Source organism: Fusarium keratoplasticum, chromosome 3 (assembly GCF_025433545.1).
Source record: "Fusarium keratoplasticum isolate Fu6.1 chromosome 3, whole genome shotgun sequence".
Classification (NCBI taxonomy): domain Eukaryota; kingdom Fungi; phylum Ascomycota; class Sordariomycetes; order Hypocreales; family Nectriaceae; genus Fusarium; species Fusarium keratoplasticum.
This window is the reverse complement of record NC_070531.1, coordinates 1,492,182-1,514,288: the sequence shown is the minus strand read 5'-3', so window position 1 is coordinate 1,514,288 and position 22,107 is coordinate 1,492,182. Positions and strand designations below refer to the sequence as shown.

Sequence of the window (22,107 nt, the reverse complement as noted above, 5' to 3'; positions counted from 1 at the left end):
CCTTGCAGCTCCCTCGACACTCTTCACGTCCTAGTCCTAGCGCCAACAGCCCATCGTTCTCCCTGCCTCGAGGCGCGCCGCCTCTGCCGTCCGCGCTGCCTCAGGCCGGACCGCGAGGCTCTGTTCTCCAATTCGTCAGATCACCCCCCCTCGTCGACACAAGGCGTCGGCTGTTCCGCTCCGCTAGACTTTGGTGCCTTACACAAGTGTAGAGGCCATGGCCGGTGGGACGGCACTTGGCGTGGCCGGGTCGGCTGATTGAGTTACCCTACACCGATGAGCTCAACTCTCCTGACTCAGGCATTGCCTATCATGCCCTCTTTGCTTTTTGCTTCACCTCGACCCCACCCCACCAACATTTTCACTTCGTCACATCCGGCCGCTATCACTCTGGTGACGTCTACGTCTAGATTACACTACAGTAGCATCCGACACCAGCCTCATCCAGCCAAGCCATGGAGTTTCCCTTTGTAACTCTCGACGTCTTCACCACGACCCGTTATCGCGGAAACCCTCTCGCCGTGGTCACCATCCCCGCCGATGTCCCAAAACCCTCGCAGGAGCAGAAGCAGACCATCGCCCGCGAGTTTAACCTCTCCGAGACTGTCTTTGTCCACGACGTCAACCCAGATGGCCCTGAGAGTGATGTCACCCGCCGGGTGATCGACATCTTCACCACCGACGAAGAGGTTCCCTTTGCCGGCCATCCCACTATCGGCACTGCCGTCTCGCTTATCCCCCAAGGCGTCAATACCGTCATCACAAAAGCAGGTCCAGTCGCTCTCGTCCAGACTCGCCCTGGTCATATCCAAGCTGCTATCCCGCACAACGTTCGTCGTCATCGTAGAACCCTCGCCCAGCTGCCCTCTCCCGCACCAGGCCAGCTCTCTGCCGACCCAGCGATCCGTCAACTTGAGCTCGAGGCCCCACTCTTCAGTATCGTCAATGGTTTATCGTTTGTGCTCATCAACCTGCCCGACCTGGAGCACCTTGCCAAGGTCCGGACATGCGTCGTGCCCTTCTCCGTCGATGGGCTGCTCGATGACGACTGGCAGACTGGCCCCTTGTTCAAGTACTACTACGTGTTTACTGGTCAACGTCAAGAGAACGACGTAGACATCTTTTCCATCCGCACTAGGATGATGGAATCAGCAATGGAAGATCCTGCGACGGGCAGTGCTGCTTGTGCCCTTTCCAGCTTCCTCACCCTTCAGCAGCCCGATCTCCAAGATCAGACCTTTCGTTATGAGATTGACCAGGGAGTAGAGATGGGCAGGGAGAGTAACATCGTAGTCCAAGTCACGGCGAAGGAGTCAAAGATCGACAAAGTCGAGCTGTCAGGGACAGCTGTCACAGTGATGAGAGGCCATGTCACCATATGAGGGTATACGCTGGTCATCTCGACAATGTTCATATGCCTTCGCCCAAAAGTGATACAGCTTCGTTCGTGACCAACCATGCGCCTGGTGTTGTTTTCCGACACATCCTAAAACTACTATCATACAGTGATACAGTATTACAGCAAAATGTGATGGGGTCATGAACCGCCCCGTCCCCCCAGACGAGGTTGTCCCTGGACCGCAAAGACACTGCTTCTCTATAATTCTCACTTCTTTTTGGACCCAACGCCCCTCCCTCTCTCAACTATGTGCCGTCCCAAACCAGAAAAGTCCACCAATGGCATGTGCTTCCGTATAGGTTCGTTCCTCCTTGTGCCGTTATACCCAGTTCCCGCCATATAGTCAGTCACATCATGCATCTTAACCTCGTTGAACCACCTGGCCAAACTTCTCAGCAACCTATGGTGACACTGTTAGCGTTCTGGAAGCTTCTGCCAAACACGGCTCAAACCTACCTCAGGAATCGCCTTAATGAAAGGGAGCTCAAAGAAATTGTATTTGTCGCACTTGACAATCTCCACAACCGTAAACAGCAAGCCCCACGGCTGCGGCCAGAAACTAACCAGCCGCTCAAGGAGGACCCGCGTGATTCCCTGTCGGATCTCCGTCTCCTCGGGATCTTCCAGGTCCTTGCTGAAGATGTAGAGGAGGGCCTGGCTGAAAAAGTCGGTGTGGGCGTTGGGGAAGCGTAGCTGGTTCACCACGCTGACCAAAAGATAGTACCTGGCCTCGGCAGGGAGTTCGTGGATGATGAGGGACAGAGTTGAAACCTCATGCTCGTCTCCAGATACTGTGACAGCCGTGCCAGCCTGAGCTGCCTGGTCCGCGGCGTGCTGCCCGATGTAGATGACCACGGCATTGATGACGGCAAGGTTAACTGCAACAGGTACATGGCCGTATGTTGTCACTTTGGGAGCGTTGTGTGTCATGGAGTGCGTGATGTTAGCCACAATGTCCTCTGACGGGCCACTCTGGAGGGCTTGGTCGACAACGCCTAGCAGACCAGCATCTCGGAGGATTGCAGTGGCCTCGTTAACTAGGCCGGGGTGGACCCTGGACTCGTCGGATCGATCCTTGGCATTCATCTCGACAAACTTGGGACTCTGCTGTGGGTTGGCGGCCAACACGGCGTTGATCAATTGTGTGCAGTGCGGCGGGATGCTGGCGCAAATTCTGACGTGGTTAGCCGCGACGAAATCGGGGAAGTCGTGTTGCAGGATGATCAGAAGCTTGAACGCGGCTCGGTAAATGTCCTTGGCAATGTTGGATACTTCAAACACTTTCAGCTGATCCCCAAGAGACTCAAAGAGCTGGCACACGAGGTCGACGAACAGTCCCCATCCAGCGCCATCGGGCAGTTGGAGGAGTACCGGCATGAAGGCGCGGTGCTGAACAAGAGAGAGCCAGCCATAGGTAAAGCCGGGAATGAGAGCAGGGCCCATGCCGGCAAGTCGGGAGGCGATCCTGAGCAAAATGTCGCGGCGCTCCTCTTCAGAAAAGTCTTCCGAGATGGCGTGGATCTCGTGCAAGAGCATCGACAGCAGTCGGAAGAAGACCCTCTGGTTAAGCTGCTCCCCTCGCTTGACGCTGTGATGGTTTAGGACCAGTGTGATCAGCGCCATGGTCGAGTCGACAAATGACGCTCGCGTGGATGATGTGTCAAACTGCAAGCTGACAAAGGTTCCAATGAGTTTGGCGAGCGCATCGACGGTGATGTAGACATCGGTGAGAGCGCCAGGGTGCATCGTGTGCTCGAATCGCTCAACCGATGTATCGATGGCGGTACGGAGAAAGACGAAGAAATCATCACGGTCTCGGATAACCTGCTTGGCCTGCAGTTGTTGCACGAAGATCGATCCAGACGCGTCCGAAGCATTGTGGTTGTTGCACAGGTGAACCCACTCGTCCAGCACATAGTCCATCTGATCTTGTCGATATAGTGCCTGGTCGTCTGCCTGCGAAGGATGCGACAATCCAGAGCCGATCAGCTTGGACCTGACTCGTTGACCAATAGCCGAGCCGGGGTCTTCTCTGATCCAAGCCCATGCTGCCTCCAGCGTCCTGACAAAATCAGCATACAGGGCGATAGGGCGGTTGTTGAGAAGCGTAAGGTCAAGCATGTGCTCCAAGAAGTCGAGCGAGCCCTCCTTACGGGCCTGGAGGGCCTTGGACATGGCAAGATCGATGTTCCTCCAATCCAACAAGTCAGTCCGAGTCAATGCCGCTAGCAATGGTAGGCTCAAGAAGGTGGGCCCTGGTTGTTGGCTGAACAGAGCCCGGACACGATTGTTGAGTGCAGGGCCGGATATCTTTCTCAACGTCTCCAAAACATGAACCAGACTCTCGAGCGTCAAATTGTCCTCTACCGGCGAGAAGATAATCTGGCTGATCTGCTCAGCGGCGTATATGGCGAATTCCTCCGAGTTCTGCGATGTCTTGATGATGTGCTGAACCAAAGCATCGACAACGTCCAGGACAGGATGGGGTCGTGGTAGGCCTTGGAAATGATCCTCGCGAGCCTCGGTTGCTACCCTCAGGAGTTCCTGAAGTAGCTTGTTAACTCGCTCAGCTAGGCCGCGGACATCCATGGTGAATCCAGGCGACCTTCCGTTAGACATGGCATTGGCTCCTGCGTGGACCGGGGCATAGGGCTGCATCTGAGTGCTTAGATGTTGCTGAATCGCAGGGGTTTCAGCAGGAGTTGGTATATTGGGCATAGCCGTGAATTGCTCCTGCAAGACCTCGTTGGCGAGAGATCTAGTCGCGTCGGATGTCGAGGGACCGTGGGAGGGAGCAGGGGCAGCGGCGCTGCGGGGTTGTCGAGCAAAGTCCTCGTATATGGCCATCTGGTCGCTGTTCAATCCGTTGCTGGTTGGCGAGAGCTTGTACGGGTGCGGGATCGTCATGGCCCAGCGGCTGAGGCTCGAGTCGAAGTAAGGCTCGTTGGGTCGCTGCATTCGGTGTCTTCGACGAGCCTCCAGTTCTCCCTCCATCATCTCCTCAATCTCAGGCACCGCCCTTTCCTCTGCCTGCTTCTCGATGATGTTGCAGGCCAAGTCGAGGTTGGAGTTGACGCACATGATTATGGTGCCCTCCGGCAGACCTTGAGGAATGTCGTTCGACAGGTTCCGCATGTAATTGGTAAAGTTGGCTCGAAGTGGCTCCTTGGACGTAACAAGCGCGAGGCTTCCCGCTGTGGCTTTCACCATATTGATAGCAGAGGTTCGCACGCGGTTCTCATCGGGCTCGGTAGCGAAATCCTTGTGAATCATCTGCTGCGTTGAGATGGCAGCAATAGTGACGGACCGGTCCACAACAGGCTGAATGATATCCTGCAGGGCTCGACTGAGAGCGGTCCGCACAATATCGTGGAGTCGGGTGGAGGTGACAACCATCTCGTTGGTTGGGGGAATGTTAATGAGGGGGCCGAGGTCTGGAATAGTTGGTGCAATGGCCTGGGGGGAGAGGCCAGCGCCGACGGCGGATCCCATGCCGTTCAGAGATAGGTTTTCAAAGGCATCTATCTGTTCTTGAGGTAGAACATCCGCTGGTTCCTCGATAACCGGTCGGTTGAGGATCTCTCCCGAGGGCTCGATGCTCTTGTGATCGAGATTCAGACCCTTGCAAAGGACCTCAATCTCGAACTTGAGATTCAGCTTCAGCTCAGCATGATGGTACAGCTCGATCAGTAGGTGGATAATATCCATCAGCCAAGGGTTGGGAGGCCGGAATACCGCCGATGTGGCACCTTGGACAAGGACTTTGCACACAAAAGGGATGACGACGATAAGCCTCTTCGTATCATGCGCTTCGATCAGTAGCTGCTTGAATGCAATGTTCCTGTGCTTGATCGGTCGATCGCGCGCAAGAGTCATGAGACCGAGCCAGCCGCCGAGATTCTTGAGATGCGTTCTTTCCGTAGAGTTTTGCATCGTAGCCTCTGAGTTAAGCATGCGGGACACGCTGACGTACGTCTCACGCAGCACCTCGCCCCAAAGGGACGTGTCCTCCAAGAGCCGGACGAGTTCGAGATACACATGATGGTAGTTTGGCTGCATCTTGGCACGCTCCTCGACAAGCTGGCAGGCGAACCATTGCTGATGCCTTCGCTCCAGGGTCTCTCGCAGCTCGCTAGACATCGATACCAGTGTTCCTTCCGTGATGTTGTTGAGAACAAACTGGACCTTATCCTGCTCGACTTCGTTGGGGTCTTCGAAATCCATCTCGGGGGCCGGGGGGTCGACACTGATGGAGGAGAAAGCAGGAGCCTGGCGGTCTGCATTGGCTTGTTCTTCAGAGTTTCCATTGGGAAACGTGTCTCCTGGATAGCCAACTCCATGTGGCGTTCCCGCTCCGTTCGGGCCGCGAGAAAGATCTTCTTCATGCTCCATCACGACCTCCTCGGCCTTCTTGTGCGCTTCTGTTCCCATAAGTCCCGGGATCAGGACCAACTGCCGACAGAAAAGGGGCCATTCCCGGAACCGGACTAGGAGTTGCATCAGCGCTTGCAGACCGAACTTGTACATGGGATCGTCGGGCACATGGTCCCTAACTGCTTCCAAGATCATCCCAAGTCCTATCTGGAGAGGCAGGCCTGAAATGAGCTTGTGCGAGATGATGCCGCCAAACAACACGGCTGTTGTGGCAAGGGCTTCCAGTGGATAATCGACGTAATGGCTGTACTCGTCGAAAAGTCCATGAATCATGCATGCAAAGACATCTTGATCCAGGGCATCCTTGGAATGCTTGTACCGATCAAGAACCTCGACGATGTTTCGAACCTGCATCTCATCGCTGTACATCTTTTTGTAGTGCTCCTCCATCTTACTGTTAGCGGTCGGGGGAAGGGCATTTCCGTCCTTGCCATTGGCGTCGATGATGTCGTCGTAGCCTTCGCCATAATTGATCAGTCGCGGGTACGCTATAATGCAGTGCCGCTGAATTATGATGAGCTCCTGGACAGGACCCTTGGGCAAGAGATCTTCGAGGATGTGTAATAGTGCTGATACGGTTCGAACCTGCAGAGTTGTCGTAGTCTTTGCAAGCGGTTGCCCATCAGGACCGCCTCGTTGGTATTGGCTTTCTAGGTTGGCCTTGATCATTAGGAATTGCAGGAGAGTGCGAGACATCTCGTTTCCCCGGTCTGCGTAGAATCGTGCCCACTTAGACAGGTCCAGATATCCCTCAGCGTGAGCCAGCGCAGCCAAGTCGATACCGAACCCGTTGGCTAGGTACACAAGCGAATCCAACCAGTTGTGCTTGACCGCATGCTCAAAAACAAGGGGAAGATCAACAGGCTTGATAGCGTGCGCGTCAATCAAACGCTGCGTTACCCACTCCTTGTCCTTCTTCCACAGGCTATCGAGAACGAAGTCGTACTCAGGTGAGCGCTTGTAGAGGAAGTTCTCGAACAAGGAGTTCAGCGTATCAATGGCCATTGCTGCCCAATGCTGGCGAGGGACCTCGAAAGCGGAAACGAGAAAGATGTCGAGATTCGGAACAACCACTTCTTGAAACAGCCTCTTCGCTTCGACGCTCGTGGAGGCCACAACGGAACTCAGTGCGACGTTGAAGATTGAGGAGAGAGCAGCCACAGAAACGAGCGGATGCTTGACAGCCACAGCAGCTCGCTCGCGAACATTGGGAGGGGAGTTTGCATAGTCGTCTAGGGTAATACTGCGCCGAAGCCCAGGGATCGTCGTCGCGTCAAGCTGTTCGGGGGTTAGAGAGGCGTATGCACTGACAAAGGATAGCTGCGCCTCTGGATGCCTCCACACGCCACCCCAAAGCCGCTGGATGTCCAGATCAGAGTTTGGGTCTTGAGCTATTGGCAAAAAGGCGTTGTAGAGACGCAAGAACTGCTGAGAAGAGACCCTAGCGGACGGCTGATCGAAATAACCAATCACCTCCATCCAGTCAAAGGATTTCGGCAGTACCCTCCTGAGGGCCGCCACCAAGACGTCGGGGTCATGTTGCGGGGTTTGGGTGATAGTTGTGAACGTCAGGGCGGCGGAGACTTGTTCGGCATTAAGCTGTAGGTTGCTGGCACGGTTCTGTAGATACGAAACACAAGTTTCCTCGTCTCGCGTGAATTCGATGCCGGTTTTTTGGAGGTACCGAACCAAGCCATTGGAAGGTCGATCGGCGAGCACTCTGCTCAGGTCAAGAGCAGCTAGAACCTCGGAAGGCGGCGGTTGATCCACGCTAATATATCGCTTTGCGAGGTAGCTCTCGAGATCTCGACGAGAAGACGAATTAAAGCTGGGAGGGTGATACTGAAGGAATCGGTCGATGATTAGGGCGATGAAGGAGGGGGTAAGGTCAGCATGGGCTTCGAGTTCGGGTCGAGAGATGATATCGACAAAGGTTGGGAAGTTTGTCGAGAGTATAGCGTCGGCTACAGAGAGGATGAGTCTGTGGTTGCGGGATAGTGTTGGACAGGATGCTCACCTTTGGTTTTCAAGTCGGTCCGGGAGCCAAGCTTGAAGGCCAGAGCTAACAGGGTCTTTTCCAAGGCGTCGAGCTTGAAATGCTCCATAAAGGTCGAGAGGTCAAAGTCGCGGAAGATGTCTTCAGTACCGCTCTCAATTGACTCGGCGATCTTGCTCGCTTGCTCTGGATCGTGCGCAATCTTCCGCATCTCGCCGACGAGGATGTGATAGTTGCCTGGATTCGAGACTGGCCTGTTGAGGCCGGGGAATATCTGCGGCGCATTGCCGGCGACAAGCCGGGTGAAGTACTTTGAGAAGACTTCCATACCGTGTTCATCGATGAGCTACAAAGAGGTTGCACCGTCAGCAAGACGCGGTGGCTGAGATGGGATAGGACCCAACCTTCTTCAATTGGTCAACCTGCAATTCCCACTTGGCGCGGTCCTTATCCTCCTTGATGGTGCTAAGCAGAAGATAGACCTGGGCCACGACAATCTTGGTCAGGGAGTTGGTGCCCGTCGGACTGCTGGCGCTTGGGCTTGCGCCAGCACTGAGGATGGCGGCCTGCGATGGGTGGGGAGAATGGCTCGAACCCGTCTGAAGAGTCTGCGCAGGATTGGGCGAAAATGATCCCGCTCGAGGTGGTGGGACCATGGAGGTGTATTCGCAGCGTTGGGGGATGAAAAAAGGGAGCGCCTGCCCTCGGAGTGGTGGCAGACCGTGAGGCTCAGGAAGCGAGCGGGCGAGTGAGTCTGTGGGAGGAAGAGTCGATATAGAGGGTTCCTACATGGGGGAGCGGCAACGCGGGACAGCGATCGGGTTCGAGAGGGGGAGGCTCGAAACGGGGGAGGCTCAAGAGGGGAGCTCGAGAGCGCGCGATCGTGCAACCGAAGTGGCAGCCGGGAGGGGACTAGAGAGCCTGACTCGACTTGCGGGTGGAGGTGCGTGTCGTGTCCAGTGATTGTCGTCGCGAGGGGTACAGCGCCGAGAACGCAGCGTATTAGGAAGCTCTGGGGGGAGCCTGGAGCGGTTCGGCGTCGGTCGACGAACAAGTCGTGATGAATATGCGTATTGATAGTTCGTCAAGAGTTGTCCATACATACACGAATGGAATGGATGTGGTTGGGGTTAGGTGCTCTGTAAGGTAGGTCGGAGGATAAGGTAAGGTCCTGAAAATGACAATGCACCGGATAAATCCCGGTCCTACAAAGTCGGGGTCAGCCTTCCCGTCACGGCAGCCCGCATCACGTGCTTGGGGGTCGACACAAGACCGTCGTCACTCGGCCGGGTCTGCAGTGCCAGCGACGCATGGCCCGTGCTTCGTGGTTGTCCCATCAACCGTGTCCACGCCACTCTAAACAATGCCAGGGCCAACCACCTGGCGGTCCCATCCTCCTTATCACAGCTCCATGGAACGCTATAGCTCATGTTTCGCTTTCTCCATCTGAAGCTTGGAGTGTAGTGCGACTGAGGCTGGTCCCTTTACCGTCCTTCTGTTTTTTCAACATCAATTACTACACACTACACTAGCCTGCCCGTTCGTTAACTTATTCCAGGCAAGATGCCTGCGTCAACGATAGAATCACCAGCCGTTGCGCTGTCTTGTAAGGAAGCTTGCCTCGCTCTCGATGGACAAGACATCACTAACAGGAGCAATTGCAGTCGCAAACAACTTCTGGGGCAAGGACGATGCTGGAGTTACACCACTGCTGGCTCGCATGGCAGCAGCCAAGACGACATGCGATGAACTAAGGGCATTCTACGGTGGTATGTCAAGTCTGCAAATTCCTTCCCAGGGTTTCACTTCTAACGCATGTCTCTGCAGCGCGAGCATCGATCGAGGAAGAATACGCCCGCAAGATGATGAACTTGTGCCGGAAGCCGTTGGGATCCCAGGAGACGGGCACCCTGAAGACATCACTGGATACTGTCCGAGGCGAGGTCGAGCAAATGGCCAAACAACACCAGAACATCTCTGCGGAGATGAAGAGCGAGCTTGAGGAGCCGCTCGCCGCCTTCACCGGTGGCATGAAGGAGCGTCGCAAGATTATTCAGAACACCGTTGAGAAGCTACTCAAGACAAAGACGCAACAGACACAGCATGTCAACAAGGTTCGTCAATCAACCGTCGGTAATTCTGGTTACATAAATGTTAACATGATGATAGACTCGAGACAAGTATGAGCAAGAATGCCTGAAGATCAAGGGCTACTTGGCTCAAGGCCACATGGTCATGGGTCAGGAAGAACGTCGGAACAAGGCGAAGTTGGAAAAGACGCAAATCAGCCTCGCTACCTCCAACACAGAATACGAGAACGCTGTCAAAGCCCTGGAGGACACGACAGCAAGATGGAACCGTGAGTGGAAGGCGGCGGCCGACAAGTTCCAGGACCTGGAAGAGGAGCGCCTGGACTTTACCAAGAGCAGCCTGTGGACCTTTGCCAACATTGCTTCCACGGTTTGCGTTAGTGACGACTCGTCGTGCGAAAAGATTCGACTATCTCTGGAGACGATGGACGTGGAAAAGGACATTGTCACCTTCATCAGCGAGAAGGGAACAGGACAGGAGATCCCCGATCCACCCAAGTACATCAACTTCTGCCGAGGCGATGTCAACGATAGCCAGTCCGAGGCTTCAGAGGACGACGCATACTCTGTTGCCCAATTCCCCCGGAACATCAATCCCGCCTTCAGGTCCTCTTCCCCACAACCCTCGACCTTTGAGTCTCACCACGATCCCAACTCTGCGTTGGCCAAGGACCTTGCTCATAGAGAAACCGGTCCTTTGAGCAGACGCGAGCCTAACCCCGTACCTCAGAAGTTGGTTCAACCACCTCCCGATGAGACCATTCAGGCACCTATCCAACAGGCTGTCCAACCTCAGCAGGCCTCCCAGCCTCAGCAGCTTCAGCAGTTGCAACAACTACAGCAGTTCCAACATCCTGCTCAACAGCGCCACCAGCCACCACCCCAGCACTCGCAGCAAGTGGCTCACCACATGGGCCACCACATGCCCCAGCAGATGAGGCCTCATGAGATGAGACCCCTCAACACGCAGCCTGCAGACATGAGGCTGACAGATATGAGGCCAACTGATATGAGGTACCAAGACATGAGATACCAGGACATGAGACACCAAGATATGAGGCAGCAGGACATGAGGCATCAGGACATGAGACACTCTGAGAGGCATAGCGGCGGCAGACAGGCCTTGGAGATGAGGCAGCCTGAGACCAGGCCAGCCCTTGAGATGCGACATTCCGGAGAGGTTCGACCTGCGCTCGAGACACGACCTTCAGCCGAAGTTCGACCTCTCGGAGAGATCCGACCCGCCAATGACATGAGGCAATCCGTGGATTCCAGGACCTCGATGGAGGTCAGGAAACCAGTGGAGGACCCCTACCGCCGCCAGCAGGCGGCAGCTCACATGGGGTATGACATCAACCAACATGGCCCGGTAGCCTCAGTCCCTCACGATCCCTATCCTTTGGACGGCATGACCATGCTCTGTCGAACAGGCCCAAGTCCTATCTCGGACCGCAGCTCCCAGGTCACATCCGCGCGACCATCTAGCAGAGACTCCCACAGTGATTACTCGAACCCTACCTCGCTCTCTAGCATCGAGCCGCCCAGTGGAAAGACCTCCCCTTTCAAGCAAGATCCAATCATGCCTGATCCAATCAAGCCCAACCCGATGGTCAACAAACCGAACCTCGGAAGACCAGCTCCTGCCTCAATGCCGACCCCAGCTCCGGCTCCAGCTCCAGCTCCTGTTGCTGCTCCAGCTCCTACTCCTGCCTCAGCTCCTTCACCGACCCTGGCATCAGCTCCTAGCCCCGTCAAGGTCGTCGCCAAAAAGAAGAGCGGTGGCTTTTTGAAGAACCACAGTCCCTTTAGGCGCAAGAGCACGAAGGATATGCAGACATCAAACAGAAACACATGGCACGCACCTAGTGCGCAAAACTCGGGCAGCCCAGTACGGAAACCACTCATGTATAACCAAGAACCGGCAAGTGTGACGACACAGCAGCGGACTCAGAGCCCAGAACCCATCGATGCCAATGCAAGCCTGGCTCTTGGTGTTGGGCAGAACGTCTTCCCTGTTTCCAACCCAGATGCGAAGAAGCAGCCTGGAGCCGCGGCTAAGGAACCAGAGGAGACCGATCCCATCGCGTTGGCTCTTGCGGAACTAAAGGGCGTTACGCTAGGAAAGCAGTCTTCGGTTCGGATCTCTGCTGACCATTACCATGGCATCTCTACACCCGCACCGGGATCTGAAACTTCCAACTCGCGGGAAGCTGCCTCGCGATCAATTCCAACCCCCGGAAACAAGGACTTGGCGGCAGCAAAGAGAGGAACACCCCCTCCGTCGTACCAGACTCAAGCTTCGACGCAAATCTCGAGGCTGGGCGTGCCTCCTCCCGCTGTAACCTCAAGGGCAATGAAGGAGGCTACAAAGAAGGCCACTGCCCAGACCAGGAACATGTTTACGGAAAATGCACGCCCTGGATCCGGTGGCTTCAATTCTACTACTTCGCGATCTAACACTCGAGCCACGGAAACAAAGCGAGCTGAGCCTGCAGCGCAAAGCACCCCTCCAGTCACCTCCAGGCCTGCGACTCGAACAGCCAACCACGGCAGGGGGGATAGTTTCAGCACCTCCCCCGTTGCCGCCAGACCGTCGACTCGGGCCACAGACCATGGCAGAGGTGAATCTGGTAGCTACAGCGCCTCTCCTGTGGCACGACCGGCAACTCGTGCCACGGATACTGGAAGCTATGGGTCAGGATCTATGTCACGAACGCCAACTCGCTCCACGGAGACAGGTAGAGCCGAACCGGGAAGCTATAACTCGGCGTCCATGTCACGAACACCAACTCGATCCACGGAGATGGGCCGGGCTGGACCTGGAAGCTATAACTCCGCGTCCGTTTCGCGCCCACAAACCCGAGCTACTGAGATCGGGCGAACTGATACCGGAAGCTACAGCTCAGCATCTGTGTCGCGACCTCCGACTCGAGCGACAGAGACGGGCCGAGCTGAACCTGGCAGCTATAACTCAGCATCTATGTCTCGCCCAGGCACTCGGGGTACGGACATGAGCCGAGGAGAGACAGCTGGTTACCACACGCCACCTGTGACGCGGTCAGGCACTCGGGCAACTGAGATGTCTCGTATGGATACTCGTGGTTTCGACCCCCCACCACCGCTATCACGACCTGGAACAAGAGGAAGTGACATGTCGCGAGGATCCGGAATCTATGGCTCATCCCCAGTCTCTCGACCCGGCACCCGAGGCACTGATATGCCCAGAGCTACTTCCCCGGCGCCAACACGTAGCGCTTCTCCTCAGCCTCCCATGAACGATTCTTCCAACATGAGCTATAGGTCAGCATCGCCAAACCCCTATGCCCCTAGCCAACGCTCTCCATCTGTGATGAGCTCTCCCCAAAAGCGTGGATCTACCCAAGGATACTATCCTCAGGAGGCCACGAGCCGAGGGCCTTCTCCGTCGCCATACGGCCAGTACAACCGACCTCAGAGTAGCTATGCCGGCAGCGAGATGGCGGTCCAGTTGGCGCCAACCGACGACCCATATGGATCTCAGGCAAGCCGGGGCAGCCGCCCTGCTTCCAGGGCCATGAGCCACTACGGCGAGGGCAGTCCTCGCCAACGCAGCCAGAGCGTGGCTGACCCTTCACGGCTTTACACCACTGACGGTAGACCTATCTTGCATTATGGTGAGTTTGCAAATCCGACAAGTTTGATGAATGAATGTTTGCTAACATGAGATGTTTGTAGCACGTGCATTGTACATGTATCAAGCAGCTATCCCTGAGGAATTGGGCTTTGCCAAGGGTGATTACCTCGCCGTCCTCCGTCACCAAGACGATGGATGGTGGGAGGCCGAAGTTCACGGCGGAGATGGACGTGTCGGGCTGGTCCCAAGCAACTACCTCTCGGCATGCTGATTGATTAAAACGATATGAGCGATTTAGCGGCTTGTTTGTGTGGCTTTGGACACTGGACCATTGGGGATTGATGGTTCTTTCTTGTTGACGACTTGATTATACCTTTCTTTCTTTATGCTGTCTTATTGATGGTTGGTTGGCATGGAGCCGGGGCTTTGCTTTGCTTGTTTTGTTGTATGGTTGTCCTTGTTACGACTTGACGTTTGGTATTTGTTACGCAGGCAAAATTGTATGAGCTGCCCTTTCTCTTAGCTAAGCTAGGGATGGATACTTTCTTAATTCTCAATTCAACTTTATTATTCTTGCTTGCTGTGCATTGGTGTTGTTGCTGTTGTTGCTGTTGGTGATGTACCTAAAATGCAGTGCCCTTGTTGCAGGCGCAGTACGTACCCTGGTATGACGTGGGAGCTGTTGAGCTCCAGCTGCCCACGTTCACATGCCATACACGGCCTCAGCTCCATTGCTTTGCTTCTCCCTTGAATGCTACACTACTCCAACCAACTCTTCTCTCGCAACATCCATGCAGTCCGCACCGTCGGACATATTTGGCCTAGCATGGTGAGTTGTCGCTCCAGAATTGGACAGACAGATGTAAGCGACTGACACTTTACCTGCGCAGGATACCCTTCAAGAGACTGCCCGCATCGTCACGTCGAAGCCAGTCCAGCGGGCATTCGTCAATAGCGTGCTCCTGGTGTCTGGTGCTGTGATCCTCTTTTGCACAGCGGCCATTGCTTCGGCTCTCTTTTTCCAGAATTTTCTTCCCCATGAGGTGGTGACGATGCCTGTCCACCTCCAGTATGGGTATGTAGCGCAGCGTATCGCATCGTAATCAATTTCAAGTTGTGGTTCGCTGACATTGCTGGCCGCAGCTCCGGCGTCAACCCATATGGCATCGCATCACTCGAATTGCCGCCCATGAAGTCGCAGCAAGAATATGACGTATCGCTGAGCTTGACGATGCCGCGATCGAACCCGAATGTGGAGCGCGGCAACTTCATGATAAGCCTGCACATGCTCGACTCCAAGGCCGATTTTGAGCTTCAGGCTAAGGCTGGACAGCACGCAGCCGAGCATGGTGGTTTTGGAACTACCAATGTCCTCTTCAGCTCACGCAGGCCCGCCCTGTTCCCTTACGTGGATCCGTTCGTCTCTCTCGCATCTCGCGTCCTCTTCTTGGCCTACCATCTATTTGCGCCGGGGTCAAGCTCGAGCACAATGATGATACCTCTAGCAGAAAGGGTATGGTTCTCTAAGGGGTCCATGATCCCAAAGTCGGCTTATATCGAGGTGGAGGCGGGCCAGACAATTCAGATATACCATGCTGCACTGCAGCTTACAGCCCAGCTTCGCGGGCTCCGCTGGCTGATGGTACACTATCGAATCTCCACTTTCGTTGCCTTTACCTTTCTTTTCTGGATCTGCGAGATCATGTTCATGGCCGTGGCCTGGGGGTTATGGAGTCTTGCCTCTGGGCCATCCCCCGAAGAAGTTGACGGCAAGGCATGGCCACAAGGAGTCGAAGAAGATGAAGAAGAGACGGACCACCCAGAGACGTTTCCGACGTATGGGAAGCAACGGCCTCTCAAGTATGAGCCAGATGTTAAGCACGAGCTGGACCCTGAGCAACCATTATCAGAAATTCCTCGCGCGGGAGCTGATGCCGATGATGAGGATGAGGGGAGCTTTGAAGAGGAGGAGGAGGAAGAAGATGTGCAGCATAAGGATTCGGGAATTGGCACAAGCTACAGTAGTTACCTGTCGAGTTGACAGTTGAGGGAGGGGAATCACGAACAAAGCATAAATGGTTGAAATGGCTCTTGTCGGTGATTCTCGGGCTAACTATTGAGAAATCTCCAATTGTGATTGTGATTATTTACCTTGACTTTCCGAATTGGGAATTGATATGGTACCGATTGAGGTACCCAGGCTCAAGGCCCTTGAGGCTGAAAGGCGGTCGAGGTACTTCTGTGATTGACCCAAAGTCTCGAACATGTGGTTTTGGCTGAAGCTACACCGCTTTGCTGGTCGAGACGGTACCTCGGCTGTCACTGAAAGGTACTTTCAAGCCATCGGGGATATCCTACCTGGACTGGGCACGTTTCACGGTAGCCAGCCTCCACTAATCTCGCAGCGGGCTTTCTTTCATGAGAGTTGGAGGGAGGAGATGACCCCTCTGAAGTGGCGGGCGCCCTGTCGTGACCCTCCATTGCACAGTTCTGTGCTGTACCTGCTGTACCGTACCTGGTGGCCCAGTCCAGCCGCCAACACCCCCCGGTCCTGCCTGGGCTCATCTTGGAGCAATCGTGAACCTCCCTCTCCACTTCAATCGCACCGCACCGCACCGCACCGCGAACAAAAGTCATCTCGCTCCTCCATTCTCGGTTCATCACCGCCGACTGGCTGGGCTGCGCTTTCCTTGCTCTGTGAAACCAGGTTCCTCTTGTCACTCTCCTCTTTGACTGCTCGTCGATTCCAACTGTCGTCGTCCAAAGAGACATGGCTCTCGACCATTGATCAGTCGCCCCCACAATCCTCCACCACCGACCGCCAGCAACCCATCCATCCATTGCTAGTACTTGCTATTCACTATTGCGGGCTAACTTTCAAACTACTGCGGCCACCTCCACCGCCGCCCGCTCGTTCCTCTCGACGCCTCCTCGAGTCACCTCCAGACCAGACCATCTCGACAAGGCTTGAGCTGAGCACACCAACTGTCTTGCTTGGCTACCATCGGCGAGCGACCGACCGCCTTTGCTGCTTGCTCCTCGCTTGCTTGCGCTGAGCTTACAGCAGTTCGCTCCTGTTCGGCCTCACCCGTCCCGTCTCGTCTCTCGCTTCCGTTTCCGCTCCCGCCTCCGTCGTCCTCCTCGACCTCGCTCTCCGCCTCTCCTCATCCCGACCTTTGCTCTGCGCTACATCCCCTAACCCGCTCCCGCCACGATGCCCTGCTTCAAGGGCATTGCGGTCAGCATCCATGCGAATGGAGCCCCGCTGCCAGAGCACGGCATGCAGAAGCAGTCTCGTCTTTCGCGGATCAGCACCTACATTCCCGTGCCCCAGCCTCAGCTGGCCGAGTCCAACAAGCCCGAGCCTGCAAAGTTCGCAATCTCAATCACCCTGCTCACCCCGGGTCTGCCTATTCCCTACTCGACCCCGAAGCCGAGCGAGGCCAACCCGTACCCAAAGCCTCAGTTTGTTGGGGGTATGAACCACGACTCTCATGGCGAACGCGGCAAGTACTCGGGCGTCGTGAACCCCTATTATCCCATGACCAACTCGGACAACGAGACCATCGCTGCCTACATTTACTTTGACGGCCGAGCCAAGGAGGAGGTTGCTACTCTGCTACGACCGGGCGAGGAGACCTGGGTGAATAGCCGTTGGGTGCAGGTTCCCGATTCGGAAGGGGGCGGCCTGGCTGAGCGCGAGTTCCTGTTCCGCGAGGTCGGCCTTGAGCGCTGGCTCAACGGCCTCGACTTGCAGGGACATGACGCTGCCGAAAAGCTAGAAAAGCGTCGTCAGAAGTTTGAGAAGCGTCGGCGACGACAACGGGCCCTTGAAGGCAACACTAGTGACGGCTCTACCCCTCGGAGAGACACGCTACGCTACGGAGCCGACGACAAGTCGCCGATCGAGGCTGTCATGGACGACTCTGATTCCTGGTCCGACGACGACGACGAGCCGCCCGAGGCGACTGGACAGATCAAGGTCGCCATGTTCCGCGTCCTCGCCTCTGGTGAAATCAAGAAGGGTGAATACTCGCCCCAGTTCGACGCCCACGATGGCGACGAAGATGACATGGGCTCCAACAAGGGCAACGGAATCGATGCTGATGTCGAGCACACCACGAGTTTTGCCAAGCCCAAGACTCTTGACCCTAAGACGATCAGCACGCAGACGGTTACAGGTATCGATGGGCCAGATAAGCCATATGCCACTTTCACCTTTTTCTACCGGGGCGAACGTAAGAGTCTCAGACATTCATTCTTGACTTTACATACAGCTGACACTTGGTATAGGGCAATTGCAAAAGATCGGTGTTTTGCAGTCTTCGAAGAATCCTCAGACGACCCCTGGCTCAGCCAAGCGACGGTCTGGCCAGCTCGACTTTTCCAACTTGGGACCTCTGAAGGCTGGAGGTACCGTTGGTTTCTCGGCGTTCCGCGACCAGGCCACCGAGGCCTCGAGACGGCGCAAGGCAAGGAAGAAGAGCAACGGAAACATTGCCGACGACAGTGACGACGATGACGACGATGATTCTGACGAAGTCTTGGCCAAGATGGAAGAAGTGGATGATAAGGACATCCATACCAAACTTGCGCCAGAAGATGTCAAGTTCCAGGGCGAGCTTGCCGAGGGCGTGGATCGTATTCACGTAAGTTCCCTTGCTGGCTTGTTCTCCCAGAGCCGAGACTAACAACAGCGACAGCTTAAGAGGGCGCATTCAGCAGACCCAGACGGCAAGGCGACTCCCGAGTCTTCGCAAACCCCCAATCCCGCAGGGGCATCTACCTCCCAAACATCCACGACAGGGGCATCTCCTCTCAACAACTACTTAGCCAACGCGGCCGGCTTCGACACGCCCAGCGAGTCGATTCTTCAGAGCCCACTCAAGAAGTATCGACCTAGTGTGGACCACACGGCCGATGGCATAAATCTGTCGGCTACGCAAAACCTGAGTGCTGCGTTGGACTCGGTTGTCGGTGGTGGTTCTGGATCGGGAACACCGTCTACGGCTGAGGTGCATAAACCAAAGGCAGAAGAGGAGGAAGAGCTGTGAAGGAGCGAGTCTTTTGCCTTTTAGACTGATTTTTACTCATACAGCGTCCCTTTCGGCAGATGGCCTAACACCGAAATAAATCAGGAGCTATGACAAGGGGACGGGCCAAGCACAGGCGGAAAGGCTGGCGTTGGGTGTCGATGCGAATGGTATAGGATAGATACAGACGACTGGCGGGCCATGGCATCGAGCAAAAACTGTGGACAAAGGGAGGCCCTCTCGGACGGGAATATTGTGGCACTCGTCCACAAAGACAGGACTGGTCGGACTGGCGCGGCTTGTTACTCCAGTGTTGAGGGGGAACAAGGCTTGTTTTGTATCGAGGCTTCGACTGTGTGTCTTTGCAGGAGACCAGAGGCTCTTGATGTTGGAGGCATTGGGAACTAGAGGCTGGAGGATCGAACAGGCCGAGCTCTTGAGCCCGCCAGGTACCATGGTTTTTGTGTAACAGAGACATGTAGATAGTATGCTGCTTGTTCAGACAGGATATGAATCAGGTACCAACCTACCTTACCTTGGCGCCATGATTTTCCTATTTCGGCGTGAGGGACGTCAACCGACTTGACATGGATGACGATGGCGTTGACGTAACAAGTCTTGCTTGAGCATGCACTGCGTGCTGTATGTTAGTGACAACCACGCATGTAAAGAAATAAACAACACACCTGAACATCAATAACTCCTCTCAAGCATGATGATTAAATTTATAGAAAGTACCAAAAGTATAGTAAAATAGTTGAGGATATCTTATAACAAGGGATATACTTTAGAGCCCTCTTATCTATTTCTTTCAACACTTTATCGACTATCTCTAGGGGATTGTTATCATAGGTCCTGGTCTCTTTTTTTCTCGAACAGGGAGACAACCTGCATAACCATCTCCCCATCCGCATGCATGGTACGTATGATGGCCTTGGCACTTACCGCCTTTCTGGATCTGTTTTCTGTGACGAACCATCCCCTTTGTTAGTGAACATGTCTTATTTAGGCGGTCAATTTGACCTGTACAGGGGGCTTACATGCCTGAAGGCCTTGCCTGAAAGGGCAGGCCGATGACTCTACGCCGTACGCGTACACACAAAGAACTATGCAGCTTTGTCCAACGCACCTCGGGACAATATGACCCCGCATCGCCATGGGAGACGACGACAACGAGGAATGTAGATACGATCCTCAAGACTGGGGGGCTTTGTAGGGATGGATATATAAGCCAGAGAGATATCTGGGGGCTTAAGAGTGGGCTTGACGGCATGCGTTCATCAATTGAGTCTTCCTGGCTAGAGCTATACCGACGACGACATGGCACAAGAACGAGGAACGATGGCCACAGCTGAGAATCCCTTGACTGAAGAGCTTGCCAAATTTGTCAAGGAGAAGTTGGATGAGTGGAAAGTTCCTGGCATCTCGGTTGGAGTCATTGACAAAGATCAAGTGTTCACAGCGGTGCGTCTCTACTCCTAGAAGATATAAGTGAAGCGTGTGTCACTAACATTCAACTTGCAAAAGGGCTACGGCACCGCAACCCTCCCAGATACACCAGCCACACCTGAAACGCTCTGGTACGCTGGGTCTACGACAAAAGCATTCACAGGAGCCGTCATTGCGCAGCTCATCTACTCAAAGAAGTATCCCGCCCTGGAGAAGGGATGGCAGACGACCATCAGCTCTATTCTTAGGGATGACTTTGTCCTACAGGATGAGTGGGCTACGAACCACCTCACGCTCGAGGACGCTGTTTCTCATCGCACGGGGATGCCAAGGCACGACCAGTCGGCGTCGAGACTCCTGGATGATGGAGATGGGGGCAAGAGACATGCTACTGTCAAGGACGTCACGCGCAACCTGAGGAACTTGCGTCTGTCTGAGGAGCCGCGCGTCAAGTTTCAGTACTGTAACTTGATGTACGGCGTCCTGTCGCACGTCATCGAGACGGTCACGGGGAAGCCCCTCGGCGAGGTGATGCGCGAGTTCATCTTTGAACCCTTGGGCATGACTTCGACATATTTCTCCTTGGATGATGCAAAAGCGAGCCCGAAACACCTCTCGGCGGGATACTACTGGGATGAAAAGACTGGCAAGTATGTTCTCGTGGAGGACGTTTCCGTGATTGAGCATGGCGGTGCGGGAGCCATCATCTCCAACACGGAGGACTATGCCAAGTGGGTAAAGTGCATGCTGTTCGAGAAGGTTCCCTTTTCCAAGGCTGTCCACAAGGATATCCGCACGCCGCGCATCGTCCAGAGCATGCCCCAGGACGGGAAAGATGTGACCACGTATGCGCTGGGCTGGGATCGGGTGCTGTATCATGGCCATCTCATGTACAGCCACGGCGGAGGCATGATGGCTGCTGGAAGCACAGTCATCTGGTTGCCCGACGACAAGCTTGGACTCGTGGCGTTTGGGAACACGTCGATAACTTCCAACGCTGTCATCGACACGGTGCTGTACAAGCTCCTTGATGAGAAGCTGGGCATTGCGCCTGAGAAGCGGACGGACGCGGCCAAAGGGTATGGATGCCTTGACATTTAATAACAGACGCTGACCAGGTACAGGTGGCATTCATTGATTGATCATTTTATTCAAAGCTACGACAAGGCTGTGGACAATCTGTTTCCTAACAGGCCTAACCCTCCCATCCCATCGCCGGTGAGCATCAAAGACCTTGCAGGGAAATACTACGACCCCGGGTACAAGACGATTGAGCTACGGGTGGAGGCACATCCCGACAAGCAGGGCGAGGAGATCCTCGTGGCCGAGCGCGACGACGCGACGTGGCTGATCCATATGAGGCTGCACCACGTCTCGGGCACCTGGTGGATCATGTACGCCATGGAGATGGGCAGCCCGAACCTGTTCCGCGAGTGCGAGCAGGTCGAGTTCAAGATCGGGCACGACGGCAGGGCCACGGCGCTAGAGGTGGACTTTTACTCCCTCATTGGGAACCAGCACGAGGGCAAGGTCGTCTTCAACAGAGTGAAATAAGCTTAGTACCTAGACTTGAGGCGCCAATGTTAGCAAGACTGCTTCTAGCACCGGGTGAAAATGTGAAAAATGTGAGGATGGGAGACATGTCAGACTGTTGAGCTTGATAATTTGAAATCAACATGGTGATTCAGTTGGCCGTTCTTAATGGAAGATTTTGTCATCATGAAGGAGGTGAGGCTGGTTTGGTGTGTAGGACAAGGCGGGAGAGCTGCCGTGTCGTGGCTGTGGAACGTACCTTGCAAGATATTCGTAGACATTGCTATCATGGCCATGAACCAGATGTAGGCCATGAACTGCAGCTAATCAGGGCCATCCTCACTTGAGGCTTCCCATGTCGAGACAGCAAATCGCTGACTGTGATTGTTGGCAGTCTGTGGTTTGTTGTAGACGGAACAAGAATTTTTTTCTTCCAGCGCGCGCCTCAATTTATTTCACAGCCGAAGCAGGGGGTCGACCCATCCCAATATCGCCCTAACCAAGCTCCATCCCGCCATTTATGCCTGTAACGGGGCCGCACTGTGCCAGCCCAGCCCCGA

The 22,107-nt window shown here is 54.9% G+C and overlaps 6 protein-coding genes across 6 annotated transcripts; 5 read left to right on the top strand and 1 right to left on the bottom strand.

Annotated features, from left to right (window-relative positions):
• Positions 1 to 455: 455 nt before the first annotated feature.
• On the top strand, positions 456 to 1,382 carry NCS57_00386200 (uncharacterized protein; the record flags this gene model as incomplete). The annotated part of the gene is made up of 1 exon (XM_053053841.1): positions 456 to 1,382. One exon carries the CDS (start codon positions 456 to 458, stop codon positions 1,380 to 1,382), a length of 927 nt encoding a protein of 308 aa, XP_052916001.1.
• A 378-nt stretch (positions 1,383 to 1,760) lies between these two features.
• NCS57_00386100 (uncharacterized protein) lies at positions 1,761 to 8,542 on the bottom strand (the record flags this gene model as incomplete). The annotated part of the gene is made up of 4 exons (XM_053053840.1): positions 8,234 to 8,542; positions 7,851 to 8,175; positions 1,856 to 7,797; positions 1,761 to 1,799 (listed from the first exon to the last, which is right to left on the bottom strand). The coding sequence occupies exons 1-4, from the start codon at positions 8,483 to 8,485 to the stop codon at positions 1,761 to 1,763; spliced, it is 6,558 nt and encodes a 2,185-aa protein (XP_052916000.1). The 5' UTR covers positions 8,486 to 8,542.
• An 850-nt stretch (positions 8,543 to 9,392) lies between these two features.
• Positions 9,393 to 13,803, top strand: NCS57_00386000 (uncharacterized protein; the record flags this gene model as incomplete). Its single annotated transcript, XM_053053839.1, has 5 exons — positions 9,393 to 9,435; positions 9,494 to 9,598; positions 9,657 to 9,943; positions 9,999 to 13,572; positions 13,634 to 13,803. The coding sequence occupies 5 exons, from the start codon at positions 9,393 to 9,395 to the stop codon at positions 13,801 to 13,803; spliced, it is 4,179 nt and encodes a 1,392-aa protein (XP_052915999.1).
• A 480-nt stretch (positions 13,804 to 14,283) lies between these two features.
• On the top strand, positions 14,284 to 15,573 carry NCS57_00385900 (uncharacterized protein; the record flags this gene model as incomplete). The annotated part of the gene is made up of 3 exons (XM_053053838.1): positions 14,284 to 14,361; positions 14,423 to 14,607; positions 14,676 to 15,573. The coding sequence occupies 3 exons, from the start codon at positions 14,284 to 14,286 to the stop codon at positions 15,571 to 15,573; spliced, it is 1,161 nt and encodes a 386-aa protein (XP_052915998.1).
• Positions 15,574 to 16,746: 1,173 nt separating this feature from the next.
• NCS57_00385800 (uncharacterized protein) lies at positions 16,747 to 18,586 on the top strand (the record flags this gene model as incomplete). Its single annotated transcript, XM_053053837.1, has 3 exons — positions 16,747 to 17,770; positions 17,826 to 18,181; positions 18,236 to 18,586. The coding sequence occupies 3 exons, from the start codon at positions 16,747 to 16,749 to the stop codon at positions 18,584 to 18,586; spliced, it is 1,731 nt and encodes a 576-aa protein (XP_052915997.1).
• A 1,299-nt stretch (positions 18,587 to 19,885) lies between these two features.
• NCS57_00385700 (Beta-lactamase domain-containing protein) lies at positions 19,886 to 21,568 on the top strand (the record flags this gene model as incomplete). Its single annotated transcript, XM_053053836.1, has 3 exons — positions 19,886 to 20,029; positions 20,093 to 21,093; positions 21,139 to 21,568. 3 exons carry the CDS (start codon positions 19,886 to 19,888, stop codon positions 21,566 to 21,568), a joined length of 1,575 nt encoding a protein of 524 aa, XP_052915996.1.
• Between the last annotated feature and the right edge of the window lie 539 nt (positions 21,569 to 22,107).